This window comes from Panthera leo, chromosome C2 (assembly GCF_018350215.1).
Source record: "Panthera leo isolate Ple1 chromosome C2, P.leo_Ple1_pat1.1, whole genome shotgun sequence".
NCBI classification, from domain to species: domain Eukaryota; kingdom Metazoa; phylum Chordata; class Mammalia; order Carnivora; family Felidae; genus Panthera; species Panthera leo.
This window is the reverse complement of record NC_056687.1, coordinates 11779630-11797055: the sequence shown is the minus strand read 5'-3', so window position 1 is coordinate 11797055 and position 17426 is coordinate 11779630. Positions and strand designations below refer to the sequence as shown.

The 17426-nt window shown below is 50.4% G+C and overlaps 1 protein-coding gene across 1 annotated transcript in view; it reads left to right on the top strand.

The window, feature by feature from the left end:
* Window positions 1–1989: 1989 nt before the first annotated feature.
* Window positions 1990–17426, top strand: part of IFNGR2 (interferon gamma receptor 2) — a 28449-nt gene continuing 13012 nt past the window's right edge. Inside the window, exons 1-2 of the mRNA XM_042954683.1 lie at window positions 1990–2109; window positions 10405–10537. Of these exons, the coding sequence (XP_042810617.1) occupies window positions 2025–2109; window positions 10405–10537 (218 nt within the window). The 5' untranslated portion in view covers window positions 1990–2024. The remainder of the gene's footprint in view (window positions 2110–10404; window positions 10538–17426) is intronic.

Below are 17426 nucleotides of genomic sequence, written 5' to 3'. Positions count from 1 at the left end.
GGAGGGAGATTCTCCAGCTGGGAAGAAACAAGTATTCTCTTGCAGGGAGGGGGGGGGGAGGTGGGGGGGGGACTTACCATCCTCCCCCCACCCCCACCCCCCCAAAGACCATTGTCACTGCCTCTGAAAACATCTACATCCAAGTAGATCACAAGTGCTCCCTGGCCTGGGCTGAGACAGGTGCACATTTGTCCCTTCCTTTAATATGATTTTTTTTTTCTTGATTATAAAAGAAAAATATGCCCTTGCAGGGGGGATTATAAAAAAAGAAAACTATTACCATTCGTAATCCTGCTACCTACGATATGTTAGTATTTTGGCATATTTCCTCCAATCATTTTTTTTAAGTTTATTTATTTTGAGAGAGAGAGCATGCATGCACATGCAAGCAAGCAGAGGAAGGGGGGGAGAGAGAGAGAGAGAGAGAGAGAGAGAGAGAGAGAGAGAGAGAGAGAGGGAGACCCAAGCAGACTCCTCGCTGTGGCAGAGAGAGCCGGACTCGGGGATCGATTTAGGGAACCATGAGATCGTGGCCTGAGCCCAAATCAAGAGTTGGAGTCTGTTAACAGACTGAGCCACCCAGGGCCCCTCCAATCATTTCAACACATCCCCTGGACAGGGATTCTGATTTACACACTGCTTTTTTTCAGTTCACATATAAACATGTCTCTGTGTCTTGAGAAACTCACTCAAAGCATCATTCAGATAACTGCTAGATATTTTCTGACATATTTTCACAACAGTGACCAATTTCAAGAGTTCTACAAAAAAGGAAATAAAAATGCAAGAAGTCGAGGGCTCCCTGCTTGCTCAGTCAGTGGAGCCTGTGACCCTTAATCTCGGGGTTGTAAATGCTAGCCCCGCGTTGGGTGCAGAGATTACTTAAAAAAATTTTTTTTTCTTAAAGTAAATAAAATAAACTGTAGGAAGTCCCGAAGTAAAGCCCTATGTTGCCGAATACTATGCGGCCAAGGAGCCCAGCAGACTCCTGACTGGGCCTTGGTGATGCTGTTCTTTAATTCTTGATGTCCCCCACTCATTTTCTTCGCCCCTTTCCTTCCATGCTCAGCTGGGTTTAAAGCCCATCGTGGGAGAACCAAGATGACCCAGATCCTTCCAGCTGGCAGAACCGGAGGGCGGCTCAGGCTGGGACAGTAGGCCTCCCCACCTGCCCCGCCGCACCCCACTGCGCTCCCTCAGCTCGAGAAGTTACTTCCTCATACACTCGGCAGCCCAGACCGGGGCCTAAACCGACGCACCATCCTGAAATGTGGGACGTTTCTCGCTTTCCCTCCGCCTTGCTCTGTGCCCACTGTTCCCCTGAACCCCACACTTTTCCTTCACCCAGGCCGTTTCCAGCCACCACAGCCTTAAGCCGGTTTTCAAATAAGGATTGAAAACTTAGTGTGTACTTTAGAGGCTCAGAAGGCAGAATTTAAACTGAAGGGGGGAATCGCGTGCCCCCACGCAGGTGGGAGCGGCAGAAGAGAGAATGGGGGCGGGGGTGGGGGGCGGGAGGGAGGGGTGGCGGTGGGGGCGGGGTGCATGGGTGGGGGGCGGGGAGGGGGAGGCGAGGCTCAGCACGCGGCCCACCCCGGGGCCTTGGGGTTCGGAGGTCTCCCCAGAGGGGTCGCAAGCGCCGGAAGGTGGGCGACCGGCGGGGGCTCGGGGTCCCAGCAGCGCGCGGGGACGTCGCGGCCACCGCGCGGGTGGGGGGGTGCTGTGGGGCAGGGAGGGGCGCGGGGAAAGTCCCGCGGCCGGCGGGGCTGGGCGGGGCGCGGGCGCCGGGAGGGGCCGGCCTGGGCGGCGGCGGCCGAGCGGGGCTGTCCTGCCGCCGGGGACGCGCCGCCGCCGCCGCCGCCGCCGCCGCCGCCGCCGCCGCCGCTCGGGAAGGGGCGGGCCCCGCGCGCCCTGCGGTCGCCATGGCCGCCCGGGCGGCGACGTGAGCGGCTCGGCGGACCCCGCGCCGGGGCCGAGCCGCCCCCAGAGCCGCCGCCGAGCCTGCGGCGCGAGAGCCCCGGGCCATGCGGCCGCCGCCGCTGTCGCCGCTGTCGCTGCTGTCGCTGCTGCTGCTGCTCGGCGGCCGCGGCGCCGCGGCGCCCCCCGCAGGTAAGCCGGGCCCGGCGGGACCCCCGAGGCCGGACGGAGGCGTCGTCGCGGGCGGGTGGCAATCGGGGCGCTGCCGCGAGTGGGCGGGTTCCGCGAGGAGCCCAGGGTGGGTGGGGGCCCGCGGGGGTGCCCCCGATCGGGGGAGTTCTCGGGGCAGCGCGGGTTGGGTGGGCGTCCGCGGGGTGCCCGGAGCGGGTGAGCGATCCACGGGGAGCCCTGACGGGTTGGGGGTACGCGGGGAGCCCGCAGTGGACCGGCGGTTGCGCGAAGCCCCGACGCGGGTGTGGGGAGGGCGGCGGGGAATTCCGGGCAGTCCCTCCCGGCGTCCTGGCCCCGGGTCATCCCTTCCGGGCAGGAGACACCCCGCTCCTGCGGGAAACTGGATGCCCTGCCGCTCCTCTTCCCCCGCCTCCGCTCCGCGGCCCCGTGCAACCCGGTGCAGCCGGCGTCTCCGAATTTCTCAGCGCGAACAAAGGACAACGGAATCCAGGGCTTGGGACAGGGCTGCGTCTGCCGGCCCCACAGAGCCTTCACCCTGGCCTTGGCCGGCGTGCCCTCCCCAGGGGCCCGAGTTAGAAGCGGGGCCCAGGCAGGCCTTCCTTCCTTGCAGCTGCGTGCGGCGGCGGCCGGCCCCAGGCCGGGACCTCCGTGTTGGAGATGTGACTCAGTCTTACCGTGGCTGGGGTGTGTTTGACTGTGGGTGTGAGATCCAGATGGTCATTGCCCCAGGGTCGGATAGATGGGGGAGCGGCGCTCAGGGCAGGACCCAGAAATGGCCGGACCCCCAGTTGTGTTGGGCGGCGGGGAGTCCACGGAACCAGATTTTTAATCCCAGCTCAGCTCCCATCCAGATAGCCCCGTTCCTGGGCCAACCTCCTTCCTACCTCTGACACTAAGTGATCATACTTATGAGCCAAATATAAATGCTAAAAGACAAGAAGACCTCGGGGAGGAAGAAGTAGGCAGGAGATTTATTCTGTGTGGATGCGTTATGTGTTTGTGTTTCGCTGGGTTCTTTCCCAGGGAGAGACTATCATGGGCTGGGGCTCTAGAATTTAGAAATGTCCTCCCTTGTGAAGCTCGGGGTGTGGGTTCGGGTTGTTGCTGTTGTTTTCTGCCAGCATCACTTAGGCCCTGAAATTCCAGAACTCCTTGATGAGAGAAGCCTCCCACAGGAGGGGGTGAGCTCTGGCTACAAGGCCCTTTTCCTGTGAGAGTCAGACAGATGGGTTTGAATCCTGACTCCGCCCCTCCTCAGCTTCAAGTGTTGAGCAATCTGTGTGCAGCTCTCCCTGGGCTTCCTTCAGACAGGACATGGGCTTTGGCAAAATGTTGGTAATTGCCTGAGCTGGGTAATGGGCAAGCGGTAGCCGCGGTTACTTAATACCGGTGCCACAGCTCAGGAGTGGTGGTCGGTGTGGCATTTGTGACTTGTCTGCCATGAGTCCAGGGGTGGAGGGGTGGAGAGAAGTACATAGGAACTTTGCAGTTGGATGTTGCCCCGACGCCTGAGGCCATGCCCATCTTTCTAGTAATGATCTCTCGTTGTATTCTACCAGAGTTTGGGTCCGTGGGATGCGTCAGAAGAACTTCATCATAGATCCTTTGAAAAATGGTGCCGTGTGATACTAATCTGTTCTGTGACTACCTGAAAGGTTTTCATAGCAAACTATGAAAAAACTAGGATAGTTTTAGAGAAACTCTGTGTTAGTCAAAGCACAAAGTGACACTGTTAACAGTGGTTATACAGTAAATGGGTAATAGAAACATTTCCATACTTTTCCATAATTCACAAGTGTCTTTCAGTAATCATGGAATTGTTTTTATGGTCAGAGAAAAAAAAATATATGAAGGTATTGGAAACAAATTTTTTATTTTTTTTATTTTTTTTATTTTTTTTTTTAACGTTTATTCATTTTTGAGAGACAGAGCATGAGCGGGGAAGAGAGAGGGAGACACAGAATCTGAAGCAGACTCCAGGCTCCGAGCCGTCAGCACAGAGCCTGACGCGGGGCTCGAACTCACAAGCTGTGAGATCATGACCTGAGCCGAAGTCGGACACTCAACCGACTGAGCCACCCAGGCGCCCCAGGAAACAAATTTTTTAAAAGGGGAAGACTTATATATATATCTATCTCTTAGAGTTGTTATAAAGATAACATGTGAAATATTGGACCTGACCTACATTGTAGTGTAAGGGAAGGAAAAATTTTCCTTTCTTGCCTTCTGGGTTTTTCAACTGGTCTAATAATTAAGTTGACATGAGACACAGTGACAGGGGAAAAACAGATTTAATTTGTACCTACAGGAGCTTATAAAAATACGAGACTCAAAGAAGTGACCAAAGCAGGCAGCTTTCATACCTCTTAGCTAGGGAAACAATTATTTGTGGAGATTTGACAAAACGAGGGGGTTTGAACTGGGGGTAATAAATTAACAAAGTTAACAAAGTTCATTTATACAGCCTTCTCAGCCTGGAATTCCCCAGCAATAAAGATGCCCTTCTCTCCTGGTATGGGAAGATAGGAAGGATACGGGAGAGATTTATTTCTTGCTTGTCAGGGAATAAAAGAAAGTCAGAATGTCCTAAAATTACACCAACTGTTTCTTACGTGACTTTAGTTCAAAATGATCAACATGCCAAAGTGACAAGTCTGGGGGTGGCGTCTTTTGTTCCCCTTAGTAGTAATGCATTAAGTGGTGGCCCTTTGCTTTAGATAAAAAATTAGTCGAGTGCACCAAAGTGCCGTAAGTCAACTGACTACCTAGTAATTTACCTAAATGTTGAGGAGTTGAGGCTTCTCTTTGTATTGTACGCGCTGCTTAGTTTTCCAGTAGATTGGAAATGGAGTGGTGCCACAGAATTTCATTGCCACGATTTGCTGATTTGACCAAAGCTTCTAATGCCCTTAGAGACGGCCGAGAAAGACCGTAAACGCCCAACAACATGAAAAGCATTGCAAATGAACGTCATTGAGTAACTCCTGTCTGCTTATAGTCTCAGCAGTTGAAAGTAAGTAGCTGGCAGGTTTTGAGGCAAACTATAAACGAATAGTAGTAGTCGCCATGTATTGGGCCAGTCTTCTAGGTCAGACAAGGTTGTAAGTGTCTTACGTACATTATCTGACTTTATTGTCTCCGCCATTCTTTTCAAGAAGGTAATAGCCCCATTTACTCTCAGGGAAACAAAACCATCCTTTATAGGAAGAGACAGATGGCTGGGTAAATTAGCTGATGTCCGGTGTTGACTAACAAGAGCGACTTCTCAGTTATGGCTGAGGATTCAGGGAATTTTTTTTTTAATGTTTATTCATTAATTTTGAGAGATAGAAAGCGTGAGTGGAGAATTCAGGGAGTTTTTAAAAAATGTTTATTGATTTTGAGAGAGAGAGAGAGTATGAGTGGGCGAGGGGCAGAGAGAGAGAGAGAGACTCCCAAGCAGGCTCCGTGCTGTCAGCACAGAGCCCGAGGTGGGGCTCCATCCGTCGAACCTTGAGATCATGACCTGAGCCGAAATCAGGAGTCAGATGCTCACCCGACTGAGCCACCCAGGTGCCCCAGGGAATGTTTGTTTGACTTCTTCTCCCCTGCAAGGTGTTAGAGGTAGGATCGTTGATGTTCGTCATAATGCCGCATCCGTGGAGAAAGATCCTGAAGGGTCTTTGGTTGTCAAGATTGAATGATTAATTTTAATGTTAATTAGAGTTTATTTTATTATCTGTGTGTGATGTGTGTTGATCAAACTATACTTTTGAGACCAGGAGCGCCTATTCTTCAATATGTATAAAGCCTCCTGGGTGGATGTAGCTAGGGTGGACCAGAGGTGGTGGGTGGGGGCAGGAAGGTGGCATAGGAGGAGGCCGTGGTCGTGAGGCACAGAGGACACACTTCCCACCGGTGACACCTGCGTTATCTCTTCTTACCACTAGTCGTTTATGAGCGGTTGCCCCAGAGACCACGGAGAGAAAAGGTAGAGTGGGGAGCACTGTACCCCCTACTATTACTGTGAGCTTTTATCTCGTAGGAGCTGGGCTGTCATTAAAGCCCTGATGTCCACCTGCAGTGACTGAATTAGTTCCTATCGTTGTCACAAATCACCACCAACGCAGTGCCTTAAAACAACACCAGGGTGTTATCTGGAGGTCAGATGCAGGTTCTGACTGGGCTGAAATCAAGGTGTCAGCAGGGGTGCGTTCCTTTCTGGAGGTTCTGGGGGAAGAATCACTTCCTTGCCCTCTCCAGCTTCTAGAGAAACACCGCTGTGGTCCACCCGGATCTCTCAGGAGAATCTCCCTATTTGAGGGTCTTTTGTTTAGGGACCTGAATTCCACCTGTAGCCCCAGTTCCCCTTTGCCACGTAACTTCATATATTCACAGGACACAGACATCTTTGGGGGCCGCTGTTCTGCCTCCATCAGGCTCAGACCATTGGATATGGTGCTCTCAGCCCGGGGCCTGAATCAGTCACGTCTTACAAATTATATACTTAGGGTCTGCTCTGCCTTTCACTTGTGGTCTTGCATTTGCCCCTCGCTACGAGTCTGGGAGAGACAGCACCGTCTCACTCTTCACGAGGAAACCGAGGCTCAGGTGGGGCCCTGGCAGGGTCTGTGGCTGTGGGTGATAGGATCAGAATTCCAGCCCAAGCCCTTTGTCCATAAATTCTGTTCTCTTCCCCCTGAGCCTTCACCGACACCCTGGACAGCAGGTGCGATGACCCTAAATACACTGACCCTTTGAAGCCAAGCAGATAAGTCATGGCTCAGAGTGGGCCACCCACTCCCGGCCACAGCAGAGACCACAGAAAAGGGAAGACCGAGCATAAGGTGAGGGAGGAAAAAGGGAACCGAAGTTTTGCATGGTGGTCGAGGGGATGCGATGCTGAGGACGAGACATGGGTTATGTTGTCTCTGAAGGAGAGCACGCTGCTGGGCTGTAGGCTACTCAAGCCCCATGTCCCGAGTGCCTGCTCTTCCGGGAGGTGGGGATAAAACAGTCCCCAAGTCCGACAACACCCGGCCTTCCTGGAGCTCCCCCCTCCCGCACCTTGGGGAGGCTGTCGATCAACTGCTGGCAGTGAGGAGAGGCAGGGACCACGAGGCGCTCACTCCGTCCTCAGCCCTGTAAAACTAACCCGTGCGTTCCTCGTAACAACGCTGTGAAGTCTGTACTGTACCCATTTAACGGATGAGACAGCTGAGGCACAAAGTGGCTAAACAACTACAGGAGCGTGTGGCTTTGAACTCAGGCAGTCCAGCTTTGGAATCCATGCTCCTCAGTGCCTGGTGGAAACAAAGGACCCAGGCGGAATCCCCTGTCTCACCACATTCAGAGCCCCATGGGGACAGGTCAGGCAGGGGCAGGGAATCCCATGCCCGAGGCGTTTTGTCCAGGAAACCACTCTACCGAGACCTGAAGGGAGTGGGGGAGAGAGCCGTGGCATGCTGGGAAAGAAAGCCCCAGAGAAGGAGTGGCGAGGGCAGGCCCCGTGTTTCCCAGGAACAGGGAGGGCCCCATGTGGCCTGTGAGACAGGGGTGAGGCCGTTCAAGGGCAGGCCCTCCGAGAGGTTGCAGAGGGCAGTGTTACGAGGCAGCTGTTAATGAGTGGGCAGTCTGATGTACTTCCTTGTGACATCCTCGGTTCTAAGATTTGTTTTCTTCTCTGAATGTGGTGAGACAGGGGATTCCAAGAAGCCCAAATGTAAGAGCAAACCTGCGGGTCCTCTCCCCCACCGTGGTAAAATGAAAATCAAAGAAAGTCCAAGGCTCGTCTAGAGCCTCCACGACTACGGGGAAGCCTCTCTCCTGGCCCAGCCCTCAGTTAGGGTGGAAACTTCCTCTTTGCTGTGCTTCCCGGTGCCTCCTTTCTTAGCAGAACGTCTGGATTGTGGGCATGGTGGGGGAGGGTGCCCGGAGATGGCTCTTCCCTGGAGATGGGGGGAAGGTGACGAGCACCGTGGCGGGTGGAATGACGTTCCCCCGAGATGTCCACATCCTCAGCCCCAGATCCTGCGGCTGTGTTACCGTATGTGGCGAAAGGGACTTTGCACCTGTGACGAGGGGTCCTGAGGTCACGAGGTGACCCCGGATTGAAGGGCTTCGTGGGCCCGGTGTGATCACAAGGGTCGCTGAAAGGTGGAAGAAGGAAGCAGAAGAGTGAGACCGCAGAGATGGCAGCAAGAGAAGGAATCGGCCCAGTGTTGCTGGGGGAAGGAGTCAGAGCCAAAGAATGTGGGCTGCTTCTAGAAGCTGGAGGAAGCAAGGAGCCATTTCTCCCCCAGAGCTTCCAGAAGGAACACGGAACACCCTGACTTTCACCCACCAGTTTCAAACTTCTGACCTCCAGAACTGTTTAAGAGAGACACCTGGGGGGCGCCTGGGTGGCTCAGTCGGTTAAGCGGCCGACTTCGCCTCAGGTCATGATGTCGCGGTCCGTGAGTTCAAGCCCCGCGTCGGGCTCTGTGCTGACAGCTCAGAGCCTGGAGCCCGTTTCGGATTCTGTGTCTCCCTCTCTCTGACCCTCCCCCGTTCATGCTCTGTCTCTCTCTGTCTCAAAAATGAATAAACGTTAAAAAAAAAAAATTAAAAAAAAAAAAAAAAGAGAGACACCTGGGTTGTTTTAAGACACCAAATTTGAGGGATGCCTGGGTGTCTCAGTCAGCACAGAGCCCGCTTCGGATCCTGTCTCCCCCTCTCTCTCTGCCCCTCCCCCACACGCCCTCTCTTTCCCCAAAATAAATACACATTAAAAAAAAAAAAAGAAAAGACACTAGGGGCACCTGGGTGGCTCAGAGGGTTAAGCATCCGGCTTCAGCTGAGGTCATGATCTCACAGTTCATGAGTTCAAGCCCGGAGTTGGGCCTGAGCTCATCGCTGTGGAGACAACGAACATCCTGGAAGTAAACAAAAACAGCCACAGACTCTTGGTATCGCATCTTTCAGAAGAAGAGCCGGCAGACGCGAGCTGGGCGCCGTTCGTCAAGATTGGATGCATTTACTGAAAGCATGTGGTTTGAATTTCCTGCTCTGAATTCTGGAACAGCATGTTTTTCACACTTTGCTTTCCACGTTCTGGGCGTTTCTCATTAATCTTTCCATCTCAGAGATGGTCTCGTCATGATCGCCTGTTCTTGCAAGAGAAAAGGCTCCCCGCACTTGTGGTCCCCAGCCCCGTCCTGCGGAAGTATCTGCCTGGGGGGTGGGTTGCTGAGGTTGTGCCTTCCAGGTCACCCCCCGGGAGGGGGACCCTGGCATTGGTGGTCGTTCCCTGGGGTGGGTGTTATTATCCTGTTTGTAGTCCTTAGACTTCATTGTGCATAAGAATAGGCTGGGAAGCGTGTTGAGAATGTGGATCCCCTGGTCTGGGGAGTGGACTGGGGGTCTGCGTTTGAAGCGATACCTCGGTGATCGTGATACCGGGGGTCCTTGAAAAACACCCCCCAAAAGACACGTCTCCCCCTCCGTGTGCCTTCGGGCTTCGCACGCCTGTTTTGGGGCGTGTGCGTGTGGATGTGTGTGAGTGTGTGCATGTGTTTGTGGAGGTTTACCAAACGCACCCTTGGTCCTGATGCACGTCTGCTGCTAATGCAAGTCTGGGGCTAATGCACGTCACGTGGCCCCCAATTCAGCCTTCACTTCTGGACTACACTGTTATTTATCCCTTATTCCCGAAAAAAGAAAGTGGGGCCCAGACTGTCAAGTAACCTGCCCAGTCACACATACGTATTAAAGATAGGGTAAGCATTCTAGTTGAGCCAGACCCCGGCACCCAGGACCTGTTCGAGAGAACCGGAGTCTGCCGGGGGGAGGCCTGGGTGGCTCAGTTGGTTGAGCATCTGACTTTAGCTCAGGTCATGATCTCACGGTTCGTGAGTTCGAGCCCCGTGTCAGGCTCTTGGCTGTCAGCACAGAGCCTGCTCTGGATCCACTGTCCCCACTCCTTCTGTCCCTCCCCAGCTCACACATGCACGCAATCTGTCTCTCTCTCTCTCTCTCTCTCAAAAATAAATTGGAGAAAAGAAAAACATTTAAAAAAAAAACTGGAGTCTGCAGGCAGAAAGGCAGCCCCAACCCCCTCTTTTTTTCCACAGACTGTGTTGATGATGCCAAATTTAGTCAAAGGTGGGGGTGAGGGGACATGCCTAGAGAGACACGTAATACCATTTCTGCACTTGGACAGAAACGGAGTTGCATACGAATGGTTTGATGACGTGCACTTAAATATTTTTGTAATCGATCTTTCTCCCTTTCTCTCTCCCCCTCTTCCCCCTTCTCTTGTTCTCTGCCCCTTTCAAGACTCTCTTTCCCAGCTGCCTGCTCCTCGAAACCCGAAGGTTCGCCTGCACAATGCCGAGCAGGTTCTGAGTTGGGAGCCGGTGTCCCTGAGCAATGACACGAGGCCGGTGGTCTACCAGGTGCAGCATAAATAGTAAGCCGGATCTTTCTGCGGGTGTCCTTCCTGGGAGTTGTGGGGGGGGAGCCGTTACAGAACCCTTGTCCCTGCCTCGTGGCAACATTGCGAGCAAATCCACTGGAAACAGATATTTCTCCTGTGCTTTTAAAGTCTCCAAGGACAGAGCTCGCACAACAACCCTCCCACCCCCAATCCACGGGCTTAGACAACGCAAGTGTCAGAGACTGTGCTGTCTGCCCACATGGCTTCTTAGTTGGGTGGGACTCTGTTCTCTCATTGGTCTCAGGGAGGGCTTCCTGTCTTAAAAGGGCAGGAGGTGGCTTTTAGCCTTCATCTTCTTCAAGTTTGAGAATCTGGCTTATTGAACTTTATGGGCCAAATGTGGCCTACTAAGGAATGTATTCGCTTAGTTACTACTAATTCTCCATTTCTTTTTGTTTAATGCTTGTTTATTTGCGGGGGGGGGGGGGGGGGAGCATGCATATGCTGGGGAGGGGCAGAGAGGGAGACACAGAATCTGAAGCAGGTTCCAGTTTCTGAGCTGTCAGCACAGAGCCCGATACTGGACTCGAACTCACAAACTGTGAGATCATGACCTGAGCCAGTCACTTAGCTGACTGAGCCACCCAGGTGGCCCTAATTCTCCATTTCTAAATGGATTTTTCCATTTTGCACAGTATTCTGGCCCCTTGTTCCCTCTCTCACCCGTTTTGCAAGCTTTTTCAGTTTGCCATCACTTGATGTGCAATATAAACACACATGGGAAGAAAAAGGCAGAAACTAGATCCTCGATTGTTATGTGTTTATCTTGTTACATAGGTTAAGTGAAGACTTAAAATTGTTGGCAAAGTCATTTTATATTACCAGTTAAACCCAATTTAAAGATGTGGTAATGCTCAGTGCTTGTGAGAGTGTGGTTTGTGGATACAGCACTGGATGAGGATCAGTTAACACAGCCCCTTACAGCAAAGTAGAGCCACAGAAACGCCCTCATTACTTTCCCCTGCACAGGTGATACAAGCCTCCATCAGAAAAAGAAATAAAAAACACTTGTATTCATGAAGATATACGTTAAGGCGTATATTCGTGTCCATCAGCAGAAAAATGTCGAATTGTGTCCTGCTAACTTGAAGTCAAACATGAGGCAACTATTAAAAAGGATCATTGGAGGTGCCTGGGTGGCTCAGTTGGTTTAGCGTCCAATTTTGGCTCAGGTCATGATCTCACGGCTCGTGAGTTCGAGCCCTGCATCGGGCTCTGTGCTGATGGCTCAGAGCCTGGAGCCTGCTTTAGATTCTGTGTCTTCCTCTCTCTCTGTCCCTCCCCTGCTCATGCTCTGTCTCTCTGTTTCAAAAATAAATCAACATTAAAAAAAAAAAAGGATAAGTGTGTGTCATCTGGTAACAGTTGCAACTGTGTAAAATTTGGAATATTTCTGTGGTCAAGAACAGGTGAAGAACTGGGAAAAATTACTGGCAGTTGATTTGTCAGAGGAGTGGTTTTCCAGATGACTTCTTTTTTACCTTTGAATGTCCATTGTGACAATATTTGCTTCATAAAAATAGATTCTAAGCCAGGGTTTAGGGGTTATCTCTGAATTACATTTATCTATTCCTCAAGTAAGTACCAATCATCTATGGTAAGTGGACCGGTCCATAAGGACCAGCTACATAATTGGTGGGGCCCCCGTGCAAAATGAAAATGATGCGGGCCCTTGTTCAAAATTATTGAGGATTTCAAGATGGCAACAGGAAAGCATCAAACTGGGCGCCTCTTAAGAGTGGGGCTGTGTGCCACCACACGGGTCTTGTGCCCGTGAGGCCCGCCCTACTCAGCATTAAGCCAGGTCATGATACTGTGGTTTGTGAGTTCGAGCCCCGTGTCGGGCTCTGTGCTGACAGCTCAGAGCCTGGAGCCTGCTTCAGATTCTGCGTCTCCCTCTCTCTCTGCCCCTCCCCTGCTCGTGCTCTGTCTCTCCCTCTCAAAAAGGAAGACATTAAAAATTTAAAAATAACAGTAAGCAAGGTTTCAGTAACAGGAAGGCACAGCTGATTTATTAACTAGCACTCCTTAGCCTTGAATGGGGAGGTACGTCTGTGGGTTGACAGAGTGCCAGGAAGTATTAGAAATATTTGTTAAAGGCTTTGACAGTTTCCTATCCCAGGCTAACTTGCTTACTTTCTTTTCTTTTTGGAAAGCATTTGGGAGAGATTTTTTTTCAGGATAGAGGTTGCTTTGGGTAAAAGAAACAAAGGATGGGGTGAATGTAAGTGCCCTTGTTTGGAAAAGTTGAAAGGTAACAAAAAACTAAAACCAAAGCTGATCTTGTTTTCTTTTCCAGTTGCAGATTTGGTGATGGAGGAGGGCCTTTGCTCTTGTTTTGTTTTTAGAGACTTTTACATGCATGCTTGGGGCATTTAAGTGACATGAAATATTTCATTTTGAAGCTTGTGGGATTTAAATCTTTTCCGTGCTGTTTCTCTATAGTAAAGCATTACTCTAGTTATAAACGAAGGTGCCTCTATTTTCTTTCTTTCTTTCTTTCTTTCTTTCTTTCTTTCTTTCTTTCTTTCTTTTTTTAGAGGGAATGAGAGAGCAGGGGAGAGGGGCAGAGAGAGAGAGAGGGAATGAGAGAATCCCAAGCAGGCCTCACACTCAGCACAGAGCCTGACGCGGGGCTCCATTCCATGACCCTGGGATCATGACCTGAGCTGAAATCAAGAGTCAGACGCTCAACTAACTGACTGAGCCACCCAGGTGCCCCGATGCCTCCGTTTTCTGACAGCCACAGTAGGAAAGTGAAAATTACGCTGAGCACTATGGGAAAATTTAAAGTTTAAACCACGGGTTGCAGACAGTGTGGACTACAGGCTGTGTTTGACCTGCAATATTTAATTTTTGTTTTTTCCATCAGTGCCAACATTTAAAAATTGGGAGATTTACTTAAGCATACCTAACCTGACCAGCCCAGTCTTCTGAAAGCATTTCTTTATTTCATTTTTTTTTTCCTGATTTTAATAATAATACACGTTCTCTACAGAAAGGCTGGAACACTCGGAAAAGTAGAAAGAATAAAATTAAAACATCCAGTGCTTTACAGCCCAAGAATAATCGCTGTTCTCATTTTAGCGTGTTTCTCTCTAGACTTTTTTCTAAATGCATGCACTTGGTTTGAAAATGTGCTGGTGTATATGTAAAAATGAAACAAAACTGGGGTTGTGCTTTGGGTCCTGCTTCCTTTTTTCTTTTTTTTTTTTTTCAACTGAACGTACTTAAATGTCTGAGCACTTTTTCTCATGTAATTATCTCTGTGTAAACATTTTTACTGCTCGTTTTATTATATGATGTATCACACATGATGTATTTCACTCTTCCCCACTCTCGAGTGTAGACAGTCGAGAGTTGGAGGCTGCTGGAGGTAGTGCCCTCATACATAAATCATCTGATTGTTTTCTTACGTTTGTAGCAGAGGAGCTGCAAGGTCAAAGGCGACACTTACCATTTTTGGAAGTGATCTAACAGCGGCTGTAACAGTAGAGCATGTAGCTGCCCAACTGTTTAACAAATAATTTACGTGGTGTTTCCTGTGCACCAGGTCCCGGCACAGACACTTTACCGATGCCCGCTGGTTCAACAGGTGCTGGCACAGACACTTTACCGATGCCCGCTGGTTCCATAGGTGCCAGCACAGACACGTTACTGATGCCCACTGGCTCAACAGGTCCCAGCACAGACACTTTACTGATGCCCGCTGGTTCCACAGGTCCCGGCACAGACACTTTACTGATGCCCGCTGGTTCAACCTTCATGACAGCTCGGGGAGACAGACACCGTAATTTATCCCCATTTTATAGATGAGGGGACCAAGAGAAGCACAATGACTGGGATTTCAACCCAGGTAACCTGGCTCCAGAGTCCAAGTATTTAACCACTATGCTGTGTCCCCGCTTGTGGTGAGGGCTGCTTTCAAAAGGAGCTAAATTCAGGGACAGAGGCAGTCCATAATGGATGCATGGTGAGGGGGAGCCAGCGTGACTTTCTGGGCGAGGCTCAGACGGCTGATTGAGCGTTAAGAGCCCAGGACCAGAGGCCGGAGGCTGGCTCGACGGGGCCATGCTCTCGAGGCTGTGTTCATCTAAGCGCCCTTTGTTTTCACCCTTTGCAAAGACAGCATGCGGAATGCAGCTTCCTTTTCCACTCTTCCTTCCCCCACCCCGAAAGCTGCTGGTCTTCCTGCGTCAGCTGCTGTTTCAATTTGGATGGTTTCTTCCCCTTAAAGCCCCTTGGTGGAGAGACATTTTTCAAAAGCAGTTCTGAGAAAGGGCCAGCTTTGGAGGAGAGGCAAGGATGGGGGACATGGGTGGGCCATTCCTCGGTAAATCGGGAAATGAGCCTTTGAAATGTGGGGCGCCTTTTGCCCAAGTTCAGCAGCTGGGCTCTGCCGGGAGAAGATTACAGCAGCTAGGAGTATCTGCACAATTTACCCGTTCTGAGATCACTTACCCCTTGGGAAGCTCACTCCCAATCGAAGGGGGGGCAGGTAGCCTGTGCTTTGGGATCTCCCTCCCCACCAGGGTCTGGGGGCCCAGGGCTCGGTGGTCATGTGAGTAGGGCAGGCATCTTCCGTGGAAACCCTGGCGTGCACCTTGAAGCGGCCTTCATCTTGCCACTTGCCACTTTGACAGAAGAGCCTCCAGTCAGGATTAGAGGAAAACTTAGAAGCACGTGTGGTGTGCGAAAGCCGCCGACAGCAATCCCCAGCCTCATCTCTTCTGTCCCCCCCCGGCCTTGCTTTCAGGCCGGAGTTGTTGCGTGGGGTGGGGGTATAGCCTGTCTTTACAGGGGACACTGGCTGCTCCCCACGTTGAGGCTTCTAGCAGCCACCTACCTGGTTTTTCTCAGGTCTGTCTCCTGAGGTCAGAGGTCAGAGCTGGAGAGTAGAGTCCCATGTGGGGGTGTGGCACTGGGGCTCTGGGGAATGCGCTGTCATTTACAAGAATATATGGCCTTGTATTTGGCAGGGTTTTCCTTTTTTTTTTTTTTTTTTTAAGTTTATTTATTTATTTTGAGAGAGAGACCGAGCGAGCGGGGGAAAGGCAGAGAGAGAGGGGGAGAGAGAGTCCCAAGCAGGCTCTCCACTGTCAGTGCAGAGCCCGATGTGGGGCTCGAATTCACAAACTGTGAGACCTTGACCTGAGCTGAAATCAAGAGTTGGATGCTTAACCGACTGAGCCACCCAGGCGCCCCAAGAATATATGGCCTTATGGGGCACCTGGATGGCTCAGTGAGTTAAGCGTATGACTTCAACTCAGGTCATGACCTCGTGGTTCATGAGTTCGAGCCCCACATTGGGATCTGTGCTGACAGCTCAGAGCCTGGAGCCTGCTTCGGATTCTGTGTCTCCCTCTGTCTGCCCCTCCTGCACTCACACTCTGTCTCTCTCAGAAATAAACATTAAAAATATACATATGCATATGTATATTTGTGTATACATGTATAAATATGTATATGTATATATATATTAAGAATATATGGCCTTGTATTTGACAGTGTTTTCATATGGGTGAGGCAGATTCTCTTTAAATGGGCAGCTATGAGGTAAATGAGCCCCACACTAGGGGGAAGTATGAGTGGGGTTTGTATGAACGCAGTATCTTTCCTAAGGTATTGCCTATAGAGGCTAAGTTTGAAGAGTTAAAGTAAGTTGTAGGAGTGAACGGGGAAAATGTTTGCAAACCCTATATCTGATAAGGGACTTGTATCCAGAATAAAGAACTCTTACAACTCAACAATTAAAAGGCAACCCAATTAAAATATAGAGGAAGGATCTGAGTCGACAGTTCTCCAAAGAAGATGTACAAATGGCCAATAAATACATAAAAAGATGTCCAACATCATTATTCATCAGGGAAATGCAAATTAAAACCACAGAGATATACCACAGCACACCTACTAGGATGGCCATAATAAAAAAGGCATAACAGGTGTTGGTGAGGATATGGAGACATTGGAGCCCTTGTACGTTGCAGGGGGGGAATGTAAAATGGTGTGGCTGGTTTGAAAGGTAGTTAACAATTGAGTTGCCATATGACCCATCAATTCCACTCCTAGGTACTTACCCCAGAGAATTGAAAAGTTACATTCACATGGAAACTTGCAAGTGAATATTTCTTAGCATTATTCACAACAGCCAAAAAGTGGGAACAACCGACATATCCATAAACAGATGAAGGGATAAACAAAACGTGCTGTATCCATACGATGATTATTCAGCCGCAAGAAGGGATCAAGTACCGGGGCGCCTGGGTAGCTCAGTCGGTTAAGCGTCAGACCCTTGATTATGGCTCAGGTCATGATCTTACCGTTCGTGAGTTTGAGCCCTGGGTCAGGGCTCTGCGCTGATGGTGTGGACCCTGCTTAGGATTTTCTCTCTCTGCCCTTCTCTCTCTCTGTCTGTCTCTCAAAATAAAGAAATAAATAGTTTTTAAAAATTATTTCAAAAAAGAGAAAGGATGAAGTCCTGATACATGCTATAACGTGCATCACGCCTGAAAATATGCTGTGTTTGAGGAGCCGATCAGAAAAGACCATGCAGCTTATGATCCCATTTATATGAAATGTCCAGAGTAGGCAAACCCATCGAAACTGAAAGTAGATGATTAATGGTTGCCTAGAGCTTGGGGGATTAGGGCAGAGTTGGGAGTGAGTGCTAGTAAGCACGGGGTTTCCTTCGAGGATAATAAAAATGTTCTGAACTTGATGGTGGTGCTGGCTGCACAGCCCTGTGAATCTACTAAAAGCCATTGAGTTGTACACTTTGGGGTTTTTTTTTTTTTTTAGTGTTTTTTATTTTATTTTATTTTATTTTATTTTATTTCATTTTATTTTTGAGAGCGAGAAACAG